General features: G+C 42.2%; 3 protein-coding genes across 7 annotated transcripts; 1 reads left to right on the top strand and 2 right to left on the bottom strand.

Annotated features, from left to right (window-relative positions):
* Positions 1–107: 107 nt before the first annotated feature.
* On the bottom strand, positions 108–14,116 carry wbp1lb (WW domain binding protein 1-like b). 3 transcript variants are annotated; one of them, XM_035636984.2, is made up of 4 exons: positions 13,611–14,116; positions 7,005–7,107; positions 5,010–5,171; positions 108–3,949 (listed from the first exon to the last, which is right to left on the bottom strand). In XM_035636984.2, exons 1-4 carry the CDS (start codon positions 13,695–13,697, stop codon positions 3,117–3,119), a joined length of 1,185 nt encoding a protein of 394 aa, XP_035492877.1. In that variant the 5' UTR covers positions 13,698–14,116; the 3' UTR covers positions 108–3,116. The 3 variants fall into 3 exon arrangements, with proteins under 3 accessions (XP_035492877.1, XP_035492878.1, XP_035492879.1); XM_035636985.2 differs by lacking the exon at positions 13,611–14,116 and adding an exon at positions 10,477–13,571; XM_035636986.2 differs by lacking the exon at positions 13,611–14,116 and adding an exon at positions 8,422–8,520.
* On the top strand, positions 11,035–23,160 carry dpcd (deleted in primary ciliary dyskinesia homolog (mouse)). Of its 2 annotated transcripts, XM_035636988.1 has the most exons (7): positions 11,035–11,053; positions 11,183–11,283; positions 21,451–21,531; positions 21,618–21,742; positions 21,855–21,988; positions 22,159–22,261; positions 22,817–23,160. In XM_035636988.1, the coding sequence occupies exons 3-7, from the start codon at positions 21,492–21,494 to the stop codon at positions 22,919–22,921; spliced, it is 507 nt and encodes a 168-aa protein (XP_035492881.1). In that variant the 5' UTR covers positions 11,035–11,053; positions 11,183–11,283; positions 21,451–21,491; the 3' UTR covers positions 22,922–23,160. The 2 variants fall into 2 exon arrangements, with proteins under 2 accessions (XP_035492881.1, XP_035492880.1); XM_035636987.2 differs by lacking the exons at positions 11,035–11,053; positions 11,183–11,283 and adding an exon at positions 20,844–21,021.
* poll (polymerase (DNA directed), lambda) lies at positions 14,306–20,997 on the bottom strand. Of its 2 annotated transcripts, none has more exons than XM_035636982.2 (9): positions 20,866–20,997; positions 19,709–19,852; positions 19,258–19,555; positions 19,028–19,106; positions 18,518–18,856; positions 18,164–18,337; positions 16,136–16,264; positions 15,371–15,539; positions 14,306–15,266 (listed from the first exon to the last, which is right to left on the bottom strand). In XM_035636982.2, the coding sequence occupies exons 2-9, from the start codon at positions 19,821–19,823 to the stop codon at positions 14,905–14,907; spliced, it is 1,665 nt and encodes a 554-aa protein (XP_035492875.2). In that variant the 5' UTR covers positions 19,824–19,852; positions 20,866–20,997; the 3' UTR covers positions 14,306–14,904. The 2 variants fall into 2 exon arrangements, with proteins under 2 accessions (XP_035492875.2, XP_035492874.2); XM_035636981.2 differs by lacking the exon at positions 20,866–20,997 and adding an exon at positions 20,665–20,793.
* Positions 23,161–24,204: the final 1,044 nt, after the last annotated feature.

Raw genomic sequence — 24,204 nt, 5'->3', positions numbered from 1 at the left:
GTATCTAATTATATATATAATATAATTCTACGCACAATCCACAACCAAAGAGTAATGCTTGTAATGCCTGTAATTTAAAAAAAAAAAAAGCCACAGAGACACGGCAGTCAGCTTGACTTTAACAGAATATTTATTAAACATATGTCCGTCTGGGTACTCGTAATAAATGGCTTATGATCAGAACATTCAAATAACATGTGCAAAACCACCTAACACACACTGGTGATGAAAGAAAAAAAGAGTCTTTGGCGAGATGCCCCTGATCTTGTTAACAAAGTAACTAGTGTATTGTTAGTCAAAAGTACCCTTCACACATCTTCAGGATAAGAACTTAATTTTTTTCTCAACAGAATAATAATAATAATAATAATAATAGAAATAATAATAATACCCATAACGACAAAAGAAAGTCCGTCCATAACAATAAAGCTACTGATTTTTAAAAAAATGATGAAAGCAACTATTTGGTTCACAAACATGTTACAGAATATAGTATTCAATTTGCAAATATAAAGTGGTTTTGACATTTTATACAGTTAGAATACTTTTTAAAGGATTTTGCCAATAGGAAAAATAGCTCATCTTTGTACTACACGTACCACAATTGCATTTTCTATTTCACAAAAGAATTCACATATAAAGCACTTAAAAGTGTGTTCAGGCTTTGATGAGTAAAATTCAGTCATCTTACTAGAATACAGAGTTCATATTACAGTTTTATCTTGTGCTAGACATTTTGGGAGACACCATCTGGTAGATTGGTTCGTGGTTCATTTAGTATAAATCTGAGAGACCGTGGACTAAAACATTTGTGCTTTGCAGTCATAGTAATGTTTGCAATTTTTAAGGGGGTTGCTCTGAGGAAAGTTTGAAAAAATGAATTTCTACGACACAACAGCATGTAAATTAATTTGAGTGGGACAAAAACAAGTAAATGAATGTTCAGCGAAGATGCATCAGTGGAACTGATAACTTTGATCACTTTAATGCTTTTTCCAAGTTGTATTTACTTTATATCTGTGACAGAGTTATAAATATTGCTTTTTTACTTGTATTGTTAAATGCTTCCTGTTCAAAAACATGTTTGTCAATCATAAAAAACATGCTTTTTTAAAAAGATATTCAGAAACTGAGAATAAAACAAGGAAGACTATTAGACTAGTAATTTATTATCTTATATGGTTCTTTTTTATATATATATATGTAAAGTACTTTTCATGAGTTTGTTGTTTTCCACTGGTCAGACTGCAGTTTAAAGACATTTTGTTCTAAAATTGCTCTGTGGGGTTAAATGCTTGATATTATAAAAGCCAGGCAAGATCGATCACGCATTGGTAAAAATCAGTCAACTGATTTCTTCTTTAAAGGGCCTTTAAGGAAGTCGTTACATATAAATAAAAGAAAGAAGAGTGAAGGATGGTAGAAATCGCTAATCCAACATAAAGGATCTGAAATTAAAATCTTTGTTTTTTTTATATAGCTGGTGAAGTTGGTATTCCATGAAGTGACTGACATAAAAGTTTGAGGTCTGATGTTGCCCATCTCAGTTATAATCTCTTCAGCTTCACATTCTATTCTTGGTTTTAGTACCTGATATCTGATAATCTCTAAGTTACACTGAAGTTTATCATTGTTCATCAACATTCTGCATTTTTTTTTGGGGGGGGGGGGGGGGGGGGGTAGGCACATACTAGAGACATTCATTAAATTAAGTTCAAGATATGATTGTATACAAAGTGAATCTGTTGCACTCCCTACTATCAATGCACTGAAGTCAATTTCTTACATATGTGACGGTATAAAACTCTAAGAAACTAATTATGTACTGCCTTTAAAGGGGCTGTATGTAAGTTTTTGTCTGTTGGTGAACATTGTTTCATGCCAAGAGCTTTAGCCATTTTTGCGTTTGCAAGGGAAAAAAATGGTGGGAATACTCTCTCTGAGCAGCGCTACTTCTTCAGGCCAGACTGGACGCTACAGTGACTTGCCTCTGGAAAGAGATGGGATGGGATGGCTAGCATGCCGACTTCAGTACAAGCAAAGAAGTGATAGAAATGGAAGCAAAACAAGAGTCATGGGCGTCGCTCTCCGCCACTGGAGGCAGCTCTTGGTGAGTCGGGGAATGAAGTTTGATGCTGAACTCACATTTCCTTCGACTGGGAAGTAAACAGCTGCTAATGCTACTGTTGGCTATGAAGCAAGAGCAAAACTTTCATATAGGTCCTTTAAGAATGAATTCATGGAGAGAAAAAAACGTTTTGTTATGATTTTCTTTAGCTAAAAGCTTCATTTATAAAGATAAATACATTCTGTGCAAAAAAGGAACTGCTCAGAAAAAGATCTGTTAATGCACTTATACTCCTCTACCGCAAGCAGGGCAGATGAGGAACGACAAAAAATGTGCACAAGGCAGACCAGTTTTTAAATCGCTGAAAAAGCACTTGAGAAGCATGACGGGACGTCCCACACAGTCTTGTTCAGGTGTCCCTGTACAGTATCAACTTGCATTAAAAACACTCGCTGTGGTATTTCCACATTGCACTCATTCAAAAGGTTCCTGCTGTGTGTGCTTTTTTTTATTACGTAAAGAACGGCTTTGCAGAATTGTTACAAGCACCCAGTGAGGAGAGCTGAGTTCATCCTAGGCAGTGAACGTCCTGTTCTGACATCACAGCTTCAATTATCACGTCTTTGACGATGTCCGTAGATTCCAATGTACGAGAGGGACATCTGACGGACTGTGTGTGAGCAGTGTGTGTGTGTGTGTGAGCAGTGTGTGTGTGTGTGTGTGTGTGTGTGTGTGTGTGTGTGTGTGTGTGAGCAGTGTGCGAAGTCTCAATCGCCACAGGGTGTTAGAGGGCTTTTGCTGCCCTAACTAACCCAATGTACACAGGTTAAGGCCACGGTTCCAGTGTGGGGAGGAGCAGGATTTCTCAACCTTTGGATCTCACTCACTTTGAGCTGAGATTCCACTACCTGCTCCCACACCCTGCACAAAAAATACACACTTAGAAAGCATTTGAGACAAAAAAAATCACTTGCTCAAAATACAAAGGCATATGCCTCCATATCCCGTCCTAAGTGCTCTCTCCTTCCCTCGGTGACAAAGGTGTGTTTCAGCCCTGCGGCTCACTGCTGGTGCTGTGGTGCGGCCCCTCCTGCTCATTGATGGTGTGAAGGAGAAGGCACACCGGAGGGTGTAGTGGGCTGCTGCCCATCTGGTGAGCCGGCTGAGGAGATCCGGAAGGCGCACGTGCCGCCCGCCTCTCCGGCCCGCCCAGCGCTGGCTCCTCCTCCGCAATGAATGAGGCCCGGTGACCGCAGCTGTCGCAGAAGTCGCCCGCCTCCTCCTCCACCTCCTCTCCGTCATCTCCCTCGCGTCGCAGCAGGCTCTCTAGCTCCCTCAACTCTTTGCCTTCCTGGCCCGTCCCTCCTACTCCACTACAACTGCTGCTCCCACGTGTGCCGCACACGCACACCTCAATCCCAGAGTCTCCCGTGAATCGCCTCCTCCTTCCATTGGGGAGTCGATCTTTGTCCTCAGCGCAACCCTCTGACAGGTCCTTCAGCAGGGGGTCCTTGCAGGAGTCTTCCCCACTTTCGCTTCTTTTCTCATGGCTGGTGAGTCCCTCCCTGGTGAGCCCATCTGACACGAGTATCATGCCTGAATCTTGTGCCGTCTGCGTGGGTTTGCTCTCAGGCTTTGGCCTTAAGTCTAAAGTGGGAGGTTGTGGCTCCTCTATGCCGGGTCTGCAACAAAGACTTTCAGAAACTTGGGGTACTGGAGTGGGCTGGGTGGTTGGACATTGTCTCTCCGGCTGCTCAGAGTCCAGTGGACTAGAAGCCACTGAGGATGGGCCTGTGTGTAAGGCACTGTAGGGAGGGGGAGGAGTCGGTGGTCGATTGACCACCTCCTCATAGTCCGGCAGGAGGTAGTTTGGCAGAAACCCTGAGGAGAATATGATGGAAAAAAACGGCTTTGAATAGGAAAAGTATACATTTGCATATGCACTGATAAGAATAAACAGAACTATGTGGACAATTATATGGGTTAGTCTTTCTTAGACTTAATCTACTGACTGACCCTCACAAGTTTCAGTGCGACCTCACTGAACTCTCTTTGCCACTATGTAAGCATTCCCAAAGCAACAGGGGGAAAATGTGACAAAACAATCTCATTTCTGGGTCAATTCTGTGCTGAGGGCCGTTGCAGCTCTGAGCGAGACGGTGTTGCAACACTGGCAAGGCACCAAGAGAGCAATGCTGGCCGCTTCCTGAAAACTGGGGCATGCAAACAGGGTAGGTTCCAACGCTGTGCGAAACCAGGGATGGATCTCAGTGCAAACATTACATTTGAGTCGGGAGCCATTGCTCTGCTCGTCAATAGTGTCATATTCCTCAAATTGATGCAACTGAGAAAATATTGATGTGAAGGTACAGTTGAGAAAAACAACAACAATTGAAACAGATATCCAATCTGTTCATATACACATAATTAGATATGCACTGGTTTGAAATGAAAGTTTCAGGGTGTCAATATATGCATATGTGTTTTTACCATGGTCAGAACTCTGTCCTTATATTCACCAGATAACTGTTTTTTTATTGTTTCTTTCTTTATTTACTACTATATACATATCTATTCACACCATTGATAAATGTTATATTGGGTGCACTGTATTCATCAATATATATTTAAACTTAATATTCTGATCAGAAGGAATTTGTAATTTATCATGAAAAGCTAAACTGTTAGTTTTCAAGAAAGAAAATTATTTTACCCAGTTACTATCCAAAGACTATAATTAGGTTTTATTTTGATGATTGATAAACATTTGTTTTCTGTGCATTAACCGACTTCTGTATTTTAAAAACTGATCGGCAAATTGATTTAATAAAATATTATTCTTTTTTACTGTAACACGTTGTAATCACAATGTTGTATAAGTGAAATACAATTGAAAAATGGTCAACACCAAGTTGCATCATGTGCCAGTGGAAGCTTTTACTGAAGTAGAAGGGCACAGAAGGGTAGTTGTGTGCTTCGCGGTAAGCGATGAGGTTGATCTCGTGCTGCCGTTGCTGCTGCTGCAGCCGGTGTTTGGTGCGGCGGTGGTGGCACACACAGCAGCAGCTCAGAATGAAGATGATTGCCCACACCAACCAAAACCCTGCAGTCAGAAGAACCAACACAGAAATGTCAATAGATTAAAATGTGCTGTTCCATTGATATATTTTACTCACATGGTGATGAACACGTTAACACAGGAAAAAATGTGCTCAGCAAAAAAAAAACATGTTTCACTGTATGAGCTTGTAGTGCTGTAACATGAAGTCCCTGCTGCTAGTACAAACGTGACACTGGAGATCGAATACTGCCAACATCTGGTTCTAACACTGAAACATTCACATGCCTGTATACTGTACCTGCTGCATTATGTATTTCACCACATAAGGTCCAGTGTGTAGGATTAAGGGGGATCTATTATCAGAAATGGAGTATAATATTCGCGATGATGTCTGAATGAGTGTATAATCACGTGAAACTAAGAATAGTTGTGTTTTCGTTGCTTCATATCTGCATTGGGAGCAGGTCGTCTTCTGCTGAGTCTGTCATGTTCAATCAGCATGTTTCTACAGTAGCCCAGAAGGGACAAAACAAAAACTGTCTCTATAGAGGGCCTTCCACACGTTTGTTACCTGAAGGCCACCGTAGGTTTTCCTGCACACTTTGAAGGTGAGGGGTTTTCACTTTGTTGCAATATCCAACTTGACAGCTAGATGCCACTAAATCCTACACTCTCCCTTTGTATTTAGATTTTTCCAGTTTAACCATCATTGATACTGCAAGTCCATTCTTATCTCTACGGCGAGGTACTAATAGAATTACAGTCTTTCTTCTTTATGGAGCAACCTCACATTTGACAGCGCAGCTGCATCACATGCTGAACTCTTGACAGTTCTGGTTTATCACTCTGGGAGACTCATATTTGTAAATGTTGACCGGATTATCTCAATGCCACGTAGCAGGAAAACAAATCCTAACAAATTGTGGGAGCCGCTTATTTCAAAATGTCTAAATACACTTAGGGATAACTAATTTCTAATAATAATAATAATGATAATAAAACTGACAAAACACTACCGCTCATTTTTTTGTGAAACTGTACTATCCAGACAGAGTCCAGTCTAAACAGCTACACGGAAACAAAACTGGGTGAGGCTTCAAAAACAACCCCGTTTGTGTTTGCTGTGTGTCTGAGCCACACACGCCACAACACAGAAAAATGTGGGGAACTTCACTTCAAGGACTATGGGGCAAGGCAGCCGGTGTCTCTGAGAAATAAGAATGTAAACTACACAATATGCTGCACAGCACAGAACATCTCCACTCAGTACAGGCATTGTGATGTACCACTTCCACCACTTTCAACAAACATTACTGACGTCTGCCATAACTCATAGAAGTACTAACTTGTTACACAATGTACAAACCCTGAAACGATGGGGTGTACCTAACACCAGAAGAGGAGGCAGCATTGCTGTGTTCTTTATCAGGTCATAAATTAATACCAGACAAACAATAAACAGACTGCAGTGAAAAACAGTCCAACTCTGTTGGTCAGGGTTAGCACCGGTGCTCATTATTGGGCAGTGGGAGTAGATTGATGGGCACAGATTTATGGCAGTTTTATCCATTTAAGATTTAATCTACAACACAATAATCATTGGGTCTTAACACTTTCTGAAGCCACGGAAGATCGCATTTAGAGCCCGACATATATGGATTTTTTGAAGTAATTCAAAAAGATGCTGCTCTGTGTTTCAACCCGTATGATCGAGCCAATGCATGCTCTGTTCCTCCAGGATCCGAGGTGAATTACTAAGTAGATGATCACAATAGTTTCACGGCAGAGAGACAAAATTGTATAGAATCCTGTGTGTAAGCATCTGCACGGAAAGGGAGAGCGAGAGTATGTAAAGGAAAAAAAGTTGATACTTACACCAGAGCTCATAGTAGTAGCTGCAGCACTGAGACTCTCCGCAGCAGTGACCGGACTCACAGATGTAGCTCTGGTTGTTAACACCTTCACAGTGCAGGAGGCTCTGCAAAATGAGCAGAACAAACAGAAAAAGGGAATATATTATCAAAATCCCAGGTAGAAAAGAAAAAAAAAAGCATAAAAGAAAGCTGGTGTGGAAGACACTGGGGAGGTCCTTAGCGGTAGAACTTGTGGGTCATAGCGAGTGACAAATATTTCCAAACTGCTAACTCTGCTGAAGCATTACGTAGTGCACGCACATAGACAGAGAACGATACCCGATCCAACAGTGTGGAATAAGTAACTGACTCATTTCTGATACCCGCGTCTGAGCTGTACATCCCTGCTCTTTCGCTTACATTCTGAATTAACCATGAAATAAAAGGACAAACGGGCCATTTTCACAGCAGACATTTTGACTTCTGACATAATAATGTTAATAATGGCAATGTTCAATTGATTGTTGAGCAAACATGCACAGAATAAAAACCAAGTACATTATTTACGCCAGTACTTCTCCTGCTGTGACATGTCAAATACCTTCCGTGTAAGGAGCCTATAGTATGTTTGGAAGGTGCAAGTTCATCAATTCATTTTTTTCTCCAGTTCTCCGAAACATGCACGATCTCCCAGCTTCACGTGTATCATCTCTTAACAGGTTAAATAATATGGTAAGTAGTAAATACAAACTGGAGAAACAAAGTATTCTCAAAGGTCAGCGTGCAGTTGACATGCACTACTGTTCTAGAATGCAAAGTACACAAAAGGAGTGCTACTCCAAGCTGCACAAACTAATTTGGAACTTTAAAGCAAAGGAAGTTGATTGTTCTTATATACCAGTCAATAAAAACATTATCAAATAAAGATAAGCATATAGAACATGTTGTTTACAGTTGACACTGCACTTTAACTTGGAATAATAATACCACTGCAGATATCTAGTAGCCAACATTTATACTTAGCAATGATCTGGAGTAAACAAGTTCTAGCCACTTGTGCTTTCAAGCTGCTAAAATTTCATCAGTGTTTAAGGCCCATATCAAGTGCAAATGTTTGAATCGCAGCCAGCGCAAAACCACTCAGTATGTTCCCAGAGATCTAACACACAATTCCAACTCCAAAAGTTCAAGAATTTGGCACAACAGTCAAATTTCATCCAAATTCAATAAGGCATTTGTCTCCACTCCGACAGTCTGTTACATTTCTGAACTGTCAAAAGACCAAAGTAGCAGCTCTGCCTGGTTCAAAAAGTTTCATCTGCTAATTACAATTATCATATCGGTGAAAAGCTGCACACGGGCTAGACAGAAATAAAATCCGCGGTCTGTGGATTTCTCCTGAAATATCTTCCATTGTATTTTATTTCTCTATAGATTACCAGTGCGGATCCCAGTTTGAGAAGCATGATGATCCAGGTCCAATCCACCACTTGTCATTATCGCATTGAAGAAAAACGACAAACAGCTCTCAAACATACTCCCTCTCGCTCTCCCTCCCTCCCTCCCTCTCTCTGTCTGTCTGTCTATCCTACACCCACCCACACCCACACACAAACTCAATCCCTCACGCCACTGCAACCCAGGCTCAGTGGACAAGGATTGCTCTACGGAAATTTCCAGCCAGCAGCGCAGAGTGGGCTCCTGACCGGGCCCCTGCCGCATGATAATAAGTGGCACGCAGCGCTGAGAAGGGTGAGCAAAGTGTGAGGCAGGGAGAGAACGGCGAGAAAAGCACCGTGAAGAGCACGGCACAGCGCAGTAACACAGGAATGATTAGTCACACGCGGCCACATAGGATCAGAACAAACTCTCAATCCTGACGGTTTTATCTTATCAACATGAAATTTCTTTCTAAACGCCCAGACAAGCACAGAGGGGTTTTACTTATTCCAAGTCATACACATAATGTTCTGTTCCTCTGCTTTGTTTCTGATAACTTTTTCTACAAACATCTCATTGGTTGACTTACTATTCTGCACCTTGTGCTCTCGTGCACTGGGAAGGCTGGGCCCATTGTGCAATTGGATACGGATAACCATCCAGTTTGTTTGGGTCTTCTGTGTGTGCCACATAAAGATATCAGAGTGTTGAAAGAAGTAGGGATTTTAAGAACAGGCATTTCGGACGCTAAAAAAGTGCTTCATCTAATCTGTATCACGCATGTGACCCCACAGAATAAAAATAACTTGTGCTGCCTGATGAGTGACAGGCAATCAATCAAAACATCTGAATCAGAATAAAAAAAATGTAAGTCATCCGGAAACCCTTTTTAACTTAGTGTTTACTTCTCCAGACAGACCATGACAGACAGTGACTGAGCAAAGAATCTGGATGAACCAGATTCCTCCGTATCCCACCCAAACACGCATTGGAATCAGAAATCCCTGCACTGAAATTGTTCACGAAAATGAACACGAGCAACTGCAACAGGCTGCACACGCCGTCGGCGCATGCTCCCTGAAACAAACGAACAACGCACCTCATGCTGCGCTGCCAGATTAAAGGCGGGTTTGGTTACTGTCCCAGAAATGACTGCTACATTAGAAAATAATCGCCCCTAATAATGAGCAGCTGTTGAAATGAGCAGACAATGAGAACAGTTCAATGATAAATGGCCACGGTTCTCAGTCCTGACCACGACGTCAGAGCTGATCCCGCAGGAGTTGGCGAGCTAGTCGATTCGCGCAAAGACCCCGCTGACCCCTTCTTGATTACCCTGTCCTGCGACAAAGAAAGGTTCTCTTTCATAGTCATCAACATTGCGTGGAACAAAAAAAAAAGGGCTGGCATATTAGCAGCAGCTACCAATATTCAGTGGTTTAGTGGTGCCTGGAGAAGTGGGTATACCCTTTAATTTATCTCCAGCAAAAGATTAACGCGCTGATCTGTAAGACGACTCGCATTTTTTGTTCGCGCAAAAGGGGCCAGTGATATTTGCACATTGTCACTTAATTTCTGATGCAGATATTGCATCAATAAAAAGAGCCACAGCTTACAAGGTGAGACAACTACATGATTAGGCATTTTGTCTCAACTTTTCCTTAGTCCTTCCACACATGAAAACTGGACAATTTATTTTTATTATTTTGCAGAGTAGTCTATGGGCCAGTAGTTTATTTTGTGAACTGTCACTTGGAACAGCTTATTTGCAACAGATAGTGTAGGGGCCTGGGTGTTCCAATATAATGTTATTGGTCCTACACTGGTCTAATGCATGAATAATACTGACTCTAATTGGACAGAGGTTTTCTGGGAGCTCATTTCATTTGTTCTCGTAATACTCATTTGAGTATTAGTCTGGCTACGCCGGGCTAGGTGCGACCAGCAGCACTCAGGCACGACACTGACTGGATGCTGATCCAGTGACCAGAGTATTCGTTGCATTTACGTGCACTTCAGTAACCTGGATTCGTCGACTGTTAAAAAGTGCTCACTGTTGTTGATGTCTTCCCCTGAAGTTGTTGTAGTCCAGGAGGCAGCATCTCTGTGCCCGGCGGCATCCTCTCGGACGGGGGGTGGTGGGGGACGGAGAGCGCACCGGCGCGGCAGCTGAACTGTCATGGCTACCAGAGCTGCTAGCTAGCGACACCGATGTGGCAACACACGGCGGTTTCCGCTGAAACGAGTTCTTTGTTTGTGTAGTTTGCTTCATGTATGAATTTAATTAAGGCCATATTTTGCTGCATTAGGGTATTATTAAGTCGCAAGAGTTCAGGCGATTTTTTTTTTTCCCCAAGAAGGCAAACGTTGGCATGACTTCCCTACTCTGCCTCTGATTGACGAACTCTGATATTCTTATAGTAACTCCAACCAATCAGCACTCCTCGACTCACCAACCTGACAACAAAGGCAGCGAGTACTAGCCAATCAGAGACAGAGTTAGGTTGGCAAGCAAAAGTTGGCTTGAAAAATAAGTGGGTAATACGCCTCCACCCCACTACTGCCAAGATTAAACATTCCCAAAAAGAACGTCTTCCAAATGTCCACAGCTGAGAAAGACAGCTGAACCAGGTTGTGAGCCAATACATTTGTTCTCAAAGTCAGCAAATGCCGTTCGTTTGCCAGCAGATTAGGGATTCACATAGTTCAGACAAACTCTGGTTGCAACTATTAAATAACTACAATCTGACTTTTGCACAGAACCATTGTTGCTCAGTAACAGCTACTGCGTACAGCAACAGCATGGTGAAACCAGATGCTTCAGACTGCATCGTTCAGAACACTGGATGGATGGACTTCATGTGAGTACATTTATCAGGCGTCCAGAAACATGACTCCAAATGAATGATAAGGTTGTTTGCTCATATCGCCTATAAGGCAGATGATATGTCAGTGTTGCATTTACAGCTTGTTTCTGTTTTTTGACACATTGAATGCATCACAGAGAGAGTTCTTATCTGCCGAAAGGTATGAACTGCTTATTAGATGATATTATTCAAAATGTCTGACAGTGACAACAGTTCCCTGGTTATCATAATGCTGACTCTGTATTGTGGTGACTTTTAGAGGTATGAATGCAAATAGTGAGTAATATTACTCAGGGCCATGTGATGTAAACTTTGTCTCCCTGTAACCAGGGGCTATCTGTCTCACATGCACAAACCAATGACACAATACTGCTCCTGAGCATGAATTTACTACTTCTTGTCTAAAAATAATGATAACTTTCTGAAAATGAAGATAAAATAACCTTTTATTAGTCCCACTGTGGGGAAATATGTTGTGTTGCAGCAGCAAGTCAAAATGGTGTCTTTTTTTAAGTAATAGAAAGGAAAGAAAGAAAGAGCTCAAAGTGAGCGAGAGCTGCGGCAACAGGCTGTCACTAGTGAGGCACGCGCGCGCACACACGCACACACACACACACACACACACACACACACTATTTTAGAACATTATCTACTAGTAAAACTAAAAGGATCTCTCCTGTATGAAAGGATGGGTCAGGTTCTGAAATGGCCAACAGCTATTTATTTGTACAACATACAGTTAATATTTACAGTTATGGAAACAACACTGTGCAAAGCAATGGGGTATATGTTTTAGACATGTCCATTGTTGTGGTCAAAATGAACAAACTAGTGTAGGGGATCGTAATGATGGCCTTAATCTAGATTATTAAGAAAATCTTTTGAACCTTAAGTAGGTTGATATATAAAATTTTGTGTAGCTCATGAAGAAATATTTTCTCTGATGCATCCTGGAGTCTGTGAAGAGCATGGATAAAAACTAAATCTATTGTCCTTCCACATAGTTTTATAATCATCATTTCCTTATCAATCTAGTGAAATCCCTGAATATTTACCGTGACTGCTTTTCAAGTGGATCGTTAGTACATTCAAAAAACACATTAAATGCCAGAATTTGAATGTACTGTATATGTACTTTTCTACACTGGACAGTAGAACTATTATGAATGATGCCTGACTAATTAGACCCTATGCCACATGAATTTCAAAATGCTGATGAGAAACAGTGCCGGATGCTGACTGATAACATTGATCCACCCACTCAAATTACGCACGCCTATGTGTATAAGTAACACAACAGCATTGCAACCACTTGCATGTTTCCACGGCAACGTGGCATCCGGATTTTTCTTCTTTTACTAAAGATAACAAAAAAATTTAAAATCGAAGTGGCAGCCTGGCCTCGTGTACGTCATCGTGAACGCCCTTAGTCACATTCAAAACACAGTGTCACTATCTGGGCAGCTGAACACCAGTGTGTGTTGTTATGACCCAGATAGAGGTCAGCGGGGACTGTACTTAACTTAACTACACGAGAAGGTATCTCGACACATGGCAATCAAGTAGTATTTCTTGTCTGTGGAGATTCCCATTCATCCAGGTCCTAGGTATCCACGAGAGGGTGTTGAATCCAGGAGCGAACAAGTCCAGGTGCTCCCGATCCAACCCCCTGGTGGATGAGGCACCACTCCCTCGTTCAATGCGCGCCCATTGATTTCGACTATTCCCAGGGGGAGATGAGAACGACACCACGCACCAGCTGTGACGCCTCATACCGGGCGAGACAGTGAGAGGCATCATCAGGTGTCAGAAGATGATTACGGAGCTCGTGTGCCGGCTGGACGTAGACGTCTACCGGCGCGGCTGCGTTCATACCGGAAGAACTGCTTGTGTTGTTTATCCTACTCGCCCCTGTCTCAAATGTCAACCCTCTACCATAAACAGGGCGGACAGCGGCGGGCCCTTCGCTTCAGCTGTGCCAGGTACATTAGCCGTAGCGGCTAACCGCGAGTAGCACGCGTGCTAACAGCGCCGTTGACAGCACAGTGCCCGTCGAAGCTCCCGTCCGACGACGGCACAGGAGACGTGCCGGGGCCGGGGCCGGGGCCGGGGCCGGGGCCGGGGCCGGGGCCGGGACCGGGACCGGGACCGGGACGTGCGGTCCATCAGGCTAACACACTCCTAGCCGAACAGTTCGCTAACTTGGCCGTGAAGACGACGCGAGTAGCTAGCTAACAGCCGTGTGTGTGTGTGTGTGTGTGTGTGTGTGTGTGTGTGTGGTGGGGGGTGAGGGGGGCTTGTTTTGAACTGCTCAGCCTTACCCTGTCTGCTGCGGACTCGGTGGGGGTGACAGAGCCAACAGCGTGCAAAAACAGTCCCATTTCAAGAGCCCAGCACACGCCTCTCATTCCTCCGAGAAGCGGCTACGGCTGCGGTAAAAAAAAAACCCACACACAACCATGTGAACACGGTTGTTCCCGACCTGGCTCCGAATATGCCCAAAACTAGTTGTCGGCCCCCGACGCGCTGAGAGGCCGCTGCATGCGCCGCCTCCTCTGCGTACGAGACATTTCACCGAGGCGCGGAGCTGGCGCAACTGGTTGCCGTCGGTGCCACTGGCCGATGCAGCTGTTACACAAGCCGCTCCCCCGGCACAGGCACTCTCGCTCGGTCTGCAGGGTGTGGCGTCGTCACCTCGACCCGATCCATGTGCGCAACGTGATGGGTGTACAGCTGCGCGGACTGCCCACTGGTTTTGCGGACTAGGCAGCGATTGGTCAGCAGGGGCCGAGTGGGCGATAGGCCGGCCAATCACCGATCGGTGCGTCTTTATTGCAATGGCCTTCTTATTATCGCCCTGACTTCCTTCTTCTTCAATGTTCAACACACTGGCATGTCGTTCCTCATGATACAGTTTCAGAACTGAGACTTGCCTTTTCAACGCAGACGGAGGCTCATGAAGATAAAACGGTCCTCAGTGAACTGATGTGAGAGGAAGACACGGAAAGATCTGCTATTACCTTTCAGTACGTTTTATTACATTCCTCATCTGGCATAATAAAATACACAATCAATCACTTCCCTCCCCTACACATTTTCCCCCTTCGCTCTACTTGTATCTAGTCCTGCAGATAATTAATGGATATACCTGCTGAGGTTCGGAGATATCCAGTTCTGAAATGTTTGCTGCCAGCCTTTGAATCATTGATATAGATGGAATTTCACTGTTAAGAGTTGTGTTCGTAGTTACCCCTCTTATTCCAGCCGCCCTCTACTAAGGAGATTGTCCCTTTAAAGATAAAAATCATCACTTTAAAAGGCTTTGTAATCTCCAACAATTAAACTGGGGAGTTTTCAGGACATCTCAAAAAAACTTGGCATGTACAATTTAAACAAACTGGAGGGATAGATACAGTCTAGTAAGAAGAAGTAAATATGTTGTTTTTCAGTTTCAAGTGAACCCAACCATTTTACTTGTAGAATAAAATTAGCATTCAAGTCAAACAGGAATCTAAGGTGATCTGTTTGTGCACAATCACGGATTCTCCTTCCATCATTGTCATCATGATTATTTTTCCATAAAAAACCCAACCTGACATTGTGATTGGAAAATCATCACCAGTCCCTTTCGGGAGGCTCCCTGTACGGTATGCCTAAAAGATTAAAAATATCCCTTTCTGTCAGTGTAGGAAGTGGAGTGCCGCCGTACACCTTCAAGCTTCCCTGACGCACCACAGCTTTGTTCAGCGAGTGCTCGGATAAACTCATGCTTTTTGTCTTTGCCAAGGCTCTCATTGAGCGGTTAAAGTGTGCCGACCCGGTGAAATACATGAGCGAACAGGCAAACTCGTCGTAAGGTACTACGATGATGTCCAGCCTGCGGTGGCGGTGGCCGGGTCCTGGCAAGTGGCACACGCCCATGTATTTCTTCTGGTCTCCGTTCTCCTCTTGGCTCAACAGGTCATCTGTCAAAAACCCTTGGAGAAGAAAAGTTGCTTTTTAAATAGTTTCTCTGAAGGAAAAAAAACCTACGGATAAGACATGAAAAAATCTCTTCCACCTAAAAAGAATAGGGGCTTACCACTGTCATGGAGGCTCTGTAACACTTTGCTGAAAATGCCCTTGTGCGACTTGCCATCAGGGTGAGATATAAGTACGTCAACATCTCCACATGTGGCTTTTCCCCGACGGTAGGAGCCACATGCCACCGCCAACAGGCCTGGGTCTATAGCCTGGGTGGCATCTCTCACCTGCACATACCCAGAAAAAAAGACACAAAATAGAGACATGACATCATCTATCCTTGAGTGATGGAGCTTTTTTTAATATCTTTGGCTCAATAATAGAAAACCACAGTGTTTAATTTTCTATGGTCTCCCACTGGCGAACAACTTGACTTTTATCTGCTCCCAGCCAAATACTGGGAGGCAGCATCACATATAATCTTGACATGGCTAAGGGAGTACACATGCTTTAGTCATCTGCCTTGTGCGCACGCTCTATCTGGCAGCTATGAAGGAAAAAGAAAATCCAAGTAATACTATCTGAAAACAACTAGCATTGTGCTCTACGCTCTGGAGCGAACAGGTATCTGGCTACTTTAAGATGAGGCAAGTTTGAGAGTTAGCTTTCCCCTTAGGGACAATCCACTTTGAGAGAATACAGTCTGGTTTTCCCATCATCAAGCTGACAAGGAAAACCGACAGAAACTTTTTCCTACTCTAAGCCTTTTGCTTCTAAGTTTCTGTGGATTAGAGGGGGGATCTTTTTCAGAGATATCACACCTCTATGTGCACGGCTGAACAAGTGTCACATGTAGATATTGCAACAAATAAAGATGCATTACCATTTTCCCTATGGCTGCTGCTTCTTCTCGGGGCATACGGTCTAGAAAATCATTGTAGTGCTTGAGTCCTATTTTCTGAGTGTTGCTCAGGTTGGCTTTTGTGTGTATGTCCTCCAAAGTGCGAAATCCCTGATACACAAAAAACGATTAATTAAACAATTATTTTTAACAATGAAAAAACAAATGCACAGTGTTACATATTGGACATTTGCTTCTTGCCCTGGTTATTCATATAATCAAAATCAAATTGTGCAGCCTTGTTTAACTATTACAGTAGTTCCTAAGAATTCAAAGTGTATTTAACAAAAAACATAACAATATATAATAAAACAAGTTAGAAAGGGAGATTTTCAGTAGATATTCTGAAAATCTCACTTTCTAACTTGTTTTATTTTATTGCAATCTTTTGTTTAGACAGATAGAACAGAATAACAAAAGCCTCAGATGTAGAAGATCCAAATTAAATCAAAACAAATGCTCAACTCACATTCAATATTTATATAAATATTTTAGACTTCAGAAAATCTACATAACAACCACATGAGAAAGAATAGTATTAACATATAATGTAAACTAACCTTTTTGATAAAGATTTCTTGCATTCAGATTTTAAAGAGCAGTGACAAGGGAAGTACTTTGATTTCATGGTTGAAAATAAACTTAAATAAACTCTAGTTTTCATTATCATCTTTGCAATATTTCCACACCTTGACTGGAGTGAACCTGTGATAGATTCAGTTGATTGAACATGAACTGGAAAGGCACACAGCTGTCTACACACATTAGGTTTCACAGGTGGCTATTCCTATCAGAGCAAACATCAAGCCTTGAGGTCGAAGGAGCTCCCAGCAGAGCTCAGAGACAGAATTGTGTTGAGGCACAGATCTGGGGAGGGCTACAACAAAAATCTACTGCAGTGAAGGTTCCCAACAACCACAGTGGCCTTCATAATTATTAAAAGAAAGAAGTTTGGAACAACCGGGGCCCTTACGGAGCTGGCTGCTCTGCAAAATTGAGCAAATGGGGGAGAAGGGCCATGGTAAGAGATGTGACATCATGGAGTGATGATCACTGGCTGAGCTCCAGAGATCCTGTGTGGAGGTTTGAGAAACTTCCAGGACAGAAGCTTCTCCTCAGTAAAAGAACACTTAAGGACTGTCAGACTGTTAAGAAACAAGATTCTCTAGTCCGAGTAAACCAAGATTGAAATGCTTGGCCTCAATTCTAAGCGGCATGTCTGGAGGAAACCAAACAAGGTTTCTGCTCATCACCCGACTCATACCATCCCAATGGTGAAGCATGATGGTGTCAGTAACAGACTGTGGCAGTATGTTTCCAGCAGGGACAGGGAGACTGGTCAGAGTTGAGGCAAAGCAGAACAGAGCAAAGCACAGAGATATTCTTAATGAAAACCTGGTCTAGAGGGCTAAGGACGGTTCACCTTCCAACAGGATTATGAGCCTAAGCTAACAGCTAAGACAATGCAGGGCAGCGTTGGGTGAACAAAAGCTTGTTGCATCATACCCGAGATGAACCAAGACTATGACTGCTGCAAAATTTTTAAAATTCTTTTTTCACTTCCTCATTATGGTGTATTCAGTGTCAACTGATGAGGTTGGAAAAAGAAATGTAAACAACTCTAGCATAAGGCTGCAACGTAACAAAACGTGAAAAGTGAAGGGGTCAGAATACTTTCTGACTGCAATGCATATCAACCCCAGCAGATTTATCAGCCAGGCTATAATCCAGAGTTTCAATTTGAACTAGATTTAAATTATCTGACATCATTTAGTGCAAGTAGACATTATGCCACTGTTTTGTGAGTTGTGGTTTGACGGGAAACCCTATATGTAAATAAACAGTGGTTTTACGTGTGTAGCTAAAAGAGGAAAGATACAGACATTGTTTTTCCCAATTACCTACCTTCATATGTTCAATTACTCACATTTAATTAACATGCCTTTTTTAACATAATTAACATTATCATGTTATGATATCAATGTGCATGTGCGTGTCTATGTGCCTCACCTGTTGGTACCACAGTTGTGCAGTTTTAGCTCCTGCACCCCAAATGTTAGTGAAAAGCTCCAGCACTGGCACAGCCTCCCCGATGTGATCTATCTTCCGGAGATGTCCACTCTCCATAATCTCATCAATTTTGTCAGCCATTCGTTTCCCGATTCCTGGTATCTGACAAGCCTCCTGGGGGGGTTCATAGTAAATTGAATAAAAGAAAAATAATTCCAATAATAGGCACTAACAATAATCTGTGTGCTTAACTGACATCCAACAAAAAGTACTTGCTATACCCTATATCCAACAACCATACAAATTACCAACAGCACCAATGACATAATATTAAAAGCATCTGCGCTGCAATACCTGATATGATGTAATAGGCTTGTGGTAACTCTTCAGTGCGTTGACAGCCTTGGAGTAGCTCAGCGCCCTCCACTTGTCCCCCTGGTGCGTGTAGGCCTTGGCCAGCACTTCTAGCTTGTCTGTGATGTGCTTGTTGAAGTTATTACTTTTGGACTGGGAGGAGTGGGCACAGACCCACTTTCCTGAGACCGCCCTCTGAGCCGAAGAGTCTAGACTGGGGTCGAGGCTCTGGCCAGGCATCTCCTCCTTGGGGTGCTGGCCATTGACGAGTGCTTCCAGGTCACTCTGAGAGACTACATCTTCTTCTCCTCGCAGTTCCTCTTTGGTATCTGGTGCTGTCTAATATTAGGATGTTAAGTAAAACTTTGTTAAAAATCCAACACACAGGGACTTGTTCTTTTTTACACATTTGTGTGTTATCTTTTGTCCTCATTTTGGACCAGATGATGCAAATGACTGGGAAAATATAAACGACACAGGAAATTTTCTTCAAATGACCAGACAACCTACCATGTCTATGGTCTCCTGTGGCTCGGTTTGATGAGACACTGGCTCTACACTAGTACCTGCAGAAGGTTTGACAGAATCCCTAAGAGAATAAAAAGAGGCATTAATATTTCCAGCTAATATATAGCCTCCATCTCTGTATAGTTTAAGTCTACACCATAAACTGGAAACATCAAGAGATACAATTAGACATACGAATTGTAGCACAAAAGAACAATTAACCGCGCATTAACCTCTTGAGTAAAAGAAGGCTGTAGCTGGCTTCATCCAGGAGTTGTTTCTCACTGATGCACAAGCTCAACCAAGTGCATTTCACCAGTTGCACTCCAGAGGGCATACAATCCACTCTCAGTAGGCGCAGAGCCCTGTCACTGTCCATGTTGTCATCTACAACAACATGAGTGACAGTGGGACACAGGGAACTCTCCGTCTGTCCTCCATTCTGTTGAATCTGTCTTTGAAAGATCTGGCATCTGGCACTTCCGATTCCAGCGGGCAGGATGTACACTGTGACTCCATTAAAAGAGTTTCCTGAGGCAAAGGAGAGGAGCAGATTACCATGAGCATTCATTTATGTCCCTAAAATTCTTCTTTATGTATTATTTTCCTTCCATCCTTCGTTTGTTCCACTCAATCTCACATGTATGCACATACAACAACAACAACAACAACAACAACAACAACCTGTGACATCACATTCGTCAGGTTTCTTCTTCAGTGGTGGTGCATCCTTTTCCTGAAGTACTCTGGCCCTTTTCACTTTGGGAAAAGCTTTCATGATCCCATGACGGGGCTCCATCTTGTCTTTTAAAGGGGGGCACCAGGGGCCTACGGCACAAAGCAGAATTATTAAGTTGTTTATAAGTTTCAAATCTGGAATGTGCATTACACATTAATATGTAGAGTTCACACTTGGAAAACTGACTGAGCTTGAGCATTAAACCTTTAAGTGAAAACACTATTTGCATTTTTCAGTTTGTTTCCTTTTTACATTTTCGAATTCAGCAGAAATGACAGCTTGACAGTAGCAATATCAGATTGAAATATAAAGGAAATGTCTTAAATATTCAAAGTAAACGTACACATCATGCCAATCGAGTGCTTCTTTACTATCAAATATTATAATATTGGATCATCATTAAAGTTAATTTGAAAGTACAGTGTTAAACTGCATAGTAACCAGAAAGTCCGTGACTAGATGAGGACTGGGGTTAAATAGCACAAAATAGGGACGCTCGAGTAAAGTACAAATACCTCAGAGATGTCCTATAAATCTTTGAGTAAACACAATTCGTAACATGCCACAGCTTGATGTCTGCTGTACTGAATGTTGCGTATTAATTTACAGTTAGCACCTAATAACAGTCAAGTACATTTGTCATACATACAGAACAGCAGATCCTGTTTCATAAACATAATCAACTTGCTCCAACAACCCTACAGTCATCACTAGCCAACTTTAGCTGATGCTAACGTTCGAAACAACCACAGCCAGTCGGCTAGCCAAACACGTTAGATCTGTTCAGCCGTCCTTGTCACTCAATATACACGTCAAGCTTTAATTCGTTCCAGAATATCCACAAAATAAATTGTGCATTTGACAACAAAAAATAATTCAACTGTAATGTTTTGGCTCTTACCCCTGTTCAGATGGAACCATACAGAAGGGGACAACGAAAGACGGACAACATGAATTCAAAGGTTTCACTTCCGGGTCAGCCGGCTCGGTTTGGCTTAAATCTTCTAGTCAACTAATTCTAAGTGCGATTACAAAGTGTACTTACGACATTATATACATGGAAATATAGAAACATAATATATGGCTAATTTTCCATACATACACAGTCATATGTCCTCTCCTTTGAGTTTGGTTTTGACCTCGGTTGCTATGGTTACGGAAGTGCCCCCGCGCAGCAGACACATCTGTGCAGACATGGCAGTGCAGAGCTGGATTCAGACGCTGAAATCGTCGAGGAAAACAGCACTAATACACGACGGTGAGCAAAACCAACAGGAATAATCAGCCCGAGTCTGATTTGAACAACTGCTCACCAGAATCGGTCGAACTGTCGCCTCACGTTGACAGCTAGCATAACAGACTTGGAGCTCATGTTAGCTAACGTCGTTGATGTTACCAGGCGACGAGCAGGTGGCGATTTCCCATCTTACAGCACAGTGTCCCAAAACGTTGTCACCTAAAAAAAAAAGAAAAAAAGGAGGTGCAATGTGTCTTTAGCGTCTTGCTACTTCTGAGATCCTTTCTATATATATATATGTTTCTCACCATCCTAAGAATGATAGGACAATGATAGTATTGAAACTGCTCGGCTCGTTTGCGTTAACCTTCAGACACATTCCACTCTTCTGCCCCTGCCCCCCCCCCCCCCCCATTTGTATGCTGATATGTCTCTGAATTCCACCTCCAGGAAAAAGGAAGATTCACTACCTCTTCACAGATGGCAAAGAAATGGCAGAAGAGTATGACTTGAAAACAGATGAGCTCATTGGTAAGAAACAGAGTGTCAAGTAGGTCAATGTGATTCAGCGCTTGGCACGAGTTCATGTCACTTACGAAACATTTGGTGCATTCCAGAAAGAAAGTGGCGAAATAAGAGCACACTTGGAGCTCAGGGCCAATGGCAGGTGGAGGTTGGGGAGCCTCTGGCAAACCCCGTCGCATCCGTGGACTCCGGTGTGATGAAGGAGCACTGCTCGAATGTAGGTTGCCACCATATATAAATATATACTTTTAGTTCACTCTGCTTCCTCTGAGAGAAAACACGTAATATCCATGTCTATGAAATTGATTCAAATTTTTCGGTCTCCACAGCCTGTGTTCATGCGCAGAGACACAAAGAGCAGCTTTCAGTGGAGAATCCGAAACCTTCCCTATCCCAAAGATGTCTTCAGCGTTTTAGTGGACCCATCAGACAGATGCATCGTCATAAAAACCTCAAACAAAAAGTAAATATCCATGAGAGGACACTGTATTTCCCTGGCCATCTTGTGGTTCCTGCGGTACACACTTGTAGCATGTAATCCTTACTGCCTTCCTATAGATGGCACTGTGCACAACCCTTTTGTCTTTACAGTGACAAGACCGACCTATGACAAATGTCTCCATGTCTTCCCAGGTATTATAAGAAGTTCAGTATTCCTGATCTAGAGCGCAGTCAGTTGCCATTTGACTGCTCTGCCCTCAGCTTCACTCACGCCAATAACACTTTGATTGTCAGCGTAAGTCCAACACCACAATCTTCATCCAAACCAAAATCATCTAAACGTCTGTTAGGAAAACGTATGTTTTACGTATGAAGGTTCAAGCATTACAAATTGATTCTTAGATATGTGTTCTAATCTAAAATAAGGAAAGTGAGGTTCTTGAACAGTATAATCTGAGCAATATGAATAGTTGCAAAAGAATCTGAAAAAAATCAATTTTATTTTTAATTTACATATCCAAGGAAAATCTCCTAGAAACTATCATCTGGACTTGCACAAGATACTTTACTTTAATATACTGTTAACAATGTTCATGCCCAGTAAAACATGACTTTGTTTATGTAAGTATTTTATGCGACTCACGAGGGCAATCATTTTATTTTGTGCTGACAGGTTTTTTTGACATTGCTATATTATTTTTTATGCCCACAATAATTGCTCTCTTTTTTTTGGGTTTTATTAGCTTTGTATTTTTGTATGTACTTTCGATATGGCTGCAGAGAATTAAGGAGTTGCAGGAGGGAGACAGGGAGAATGTTGAAGTAATTATTTTTATTCTCTCTTCTCCAGTACAAGAAACCCAAAGAGATCTTAACCCTTGAGCAGGAGCTACTGAAGGAGCTGAAGAAACTGAAGGGAACTGGAGAAGGGGACGCCGACTGCAAAACTCAGTGAATTGTGACGGTGGGAGCGGGAGATTAGTTCTGCGTCGCATTTAAAGCAGAAACTAAATTTCCAGTCACATGTGAGCTCTCATTTATTTTCCTATAGTGAGCCCCTTCCCTCAGAAGACCTTCTCTCAGTGCCTTGTTTGTGGCTTAATGCGTCTCATTTTGTTTCCCAACTTGTGGTCCATTTATGAGTTGTTAGTGTCTAAATTTGTCCTATTTTCAATAAAGTATGTTACAAGTGTTTCTCAGTCTCACAGCCAGATTTATTAAGTTTGCGGTCACATCATTTCTTTCGTAGAAAATGTATTTAACAACTTACACGAAATATTTGTATGAAATTTAAAATAATACCACAACCATTTATATATATATATAAATATATATATATATATAATTTGCTTCTCGTTACCAAACCTACTGGGGAGCCATTTTGATGGTGGGGTCACATAACCTACCACCCTCCTTTCAGTGATGTCCTTGTAAAACACTCAAAACACACAATGCCTCATCCCTGTTCGTTCCGGGGTCACTGTTACGAGCACGTCCCATTTGTGTTAACTGAATATCCTTATGTTCCTTGCGTGTAGTGGGCCACCCTGAAAGCCATTACTGAAACTAGTGTTACCGTTTCCCATCAGAACAGAGGGTCACTCTGACTTTGTGGTCTCCAGGCTAAAACTCCAAAGACGCAGGTTAGGAATAGGTGCAACTTTTCCGAAGTTGTGTTCAAAATTGATCTGATGTACTTGTCAAAGAGAGACACATATAAATCCAGCAATTCGCAAAAAATATTGTATAGATCCTTGCTTCAAGATGTAATTTTTAGTTTTTTAAAGCTCCCGTCAGAATAACTTGAATACAAAAAAAAGAGACAATGGTATTTAAATATAGATTGTTTCAGCCTTGTGATTCCTCGCATTTTTCACAACTTGTCCAAACCCATAGAGCAAGTGCAAAAAGCAGAGACAAAACCACAGGTCTCTCTCACCATTGTGCTTTGTCTTCTTCCAGATGGAAAGAACAGGAACACAAGAAAACATTTCAAACTCTGTCCTGTTGTTTTGCAAACGCTTCAGAGGGACTCGATGCCACTGACGTGACAAAAAATGCATTAATACATACTCGATTGGTGTTTCTCTGTTTGGATTTTTTTTGGAACGTGTTGTGGTAATTTTAAATAAATATAACATGCAAGACTTATTTAGGAGATGAATTAAATACCAAGCGACGATTCTGAGGTCTTCATTTTGCTAATTTTTCTGTAATGCTTTGCAGCCTTTAGCGCTC

This window comes from Scophthalmus maximus, chromosome 8, assembly GCF_022379125.1.
Source record: "Scophthalmus maximus strain ysfricsl-2021 chromosome 8, ASM2237912v1, whole genome shotgun sequence".
NCBI classification, from domain to species: Eukaryota; Metazoa; Chordata; class Actinopteri; order Pleuronectiformes; family Scophthalmidae; genus Scophthalmus; species Scophthalmus maximus.
Note: the sequence above shows the minus strand (reverse complement) of the source record. Positions and strands in the feature narration are given on the sequence as shown.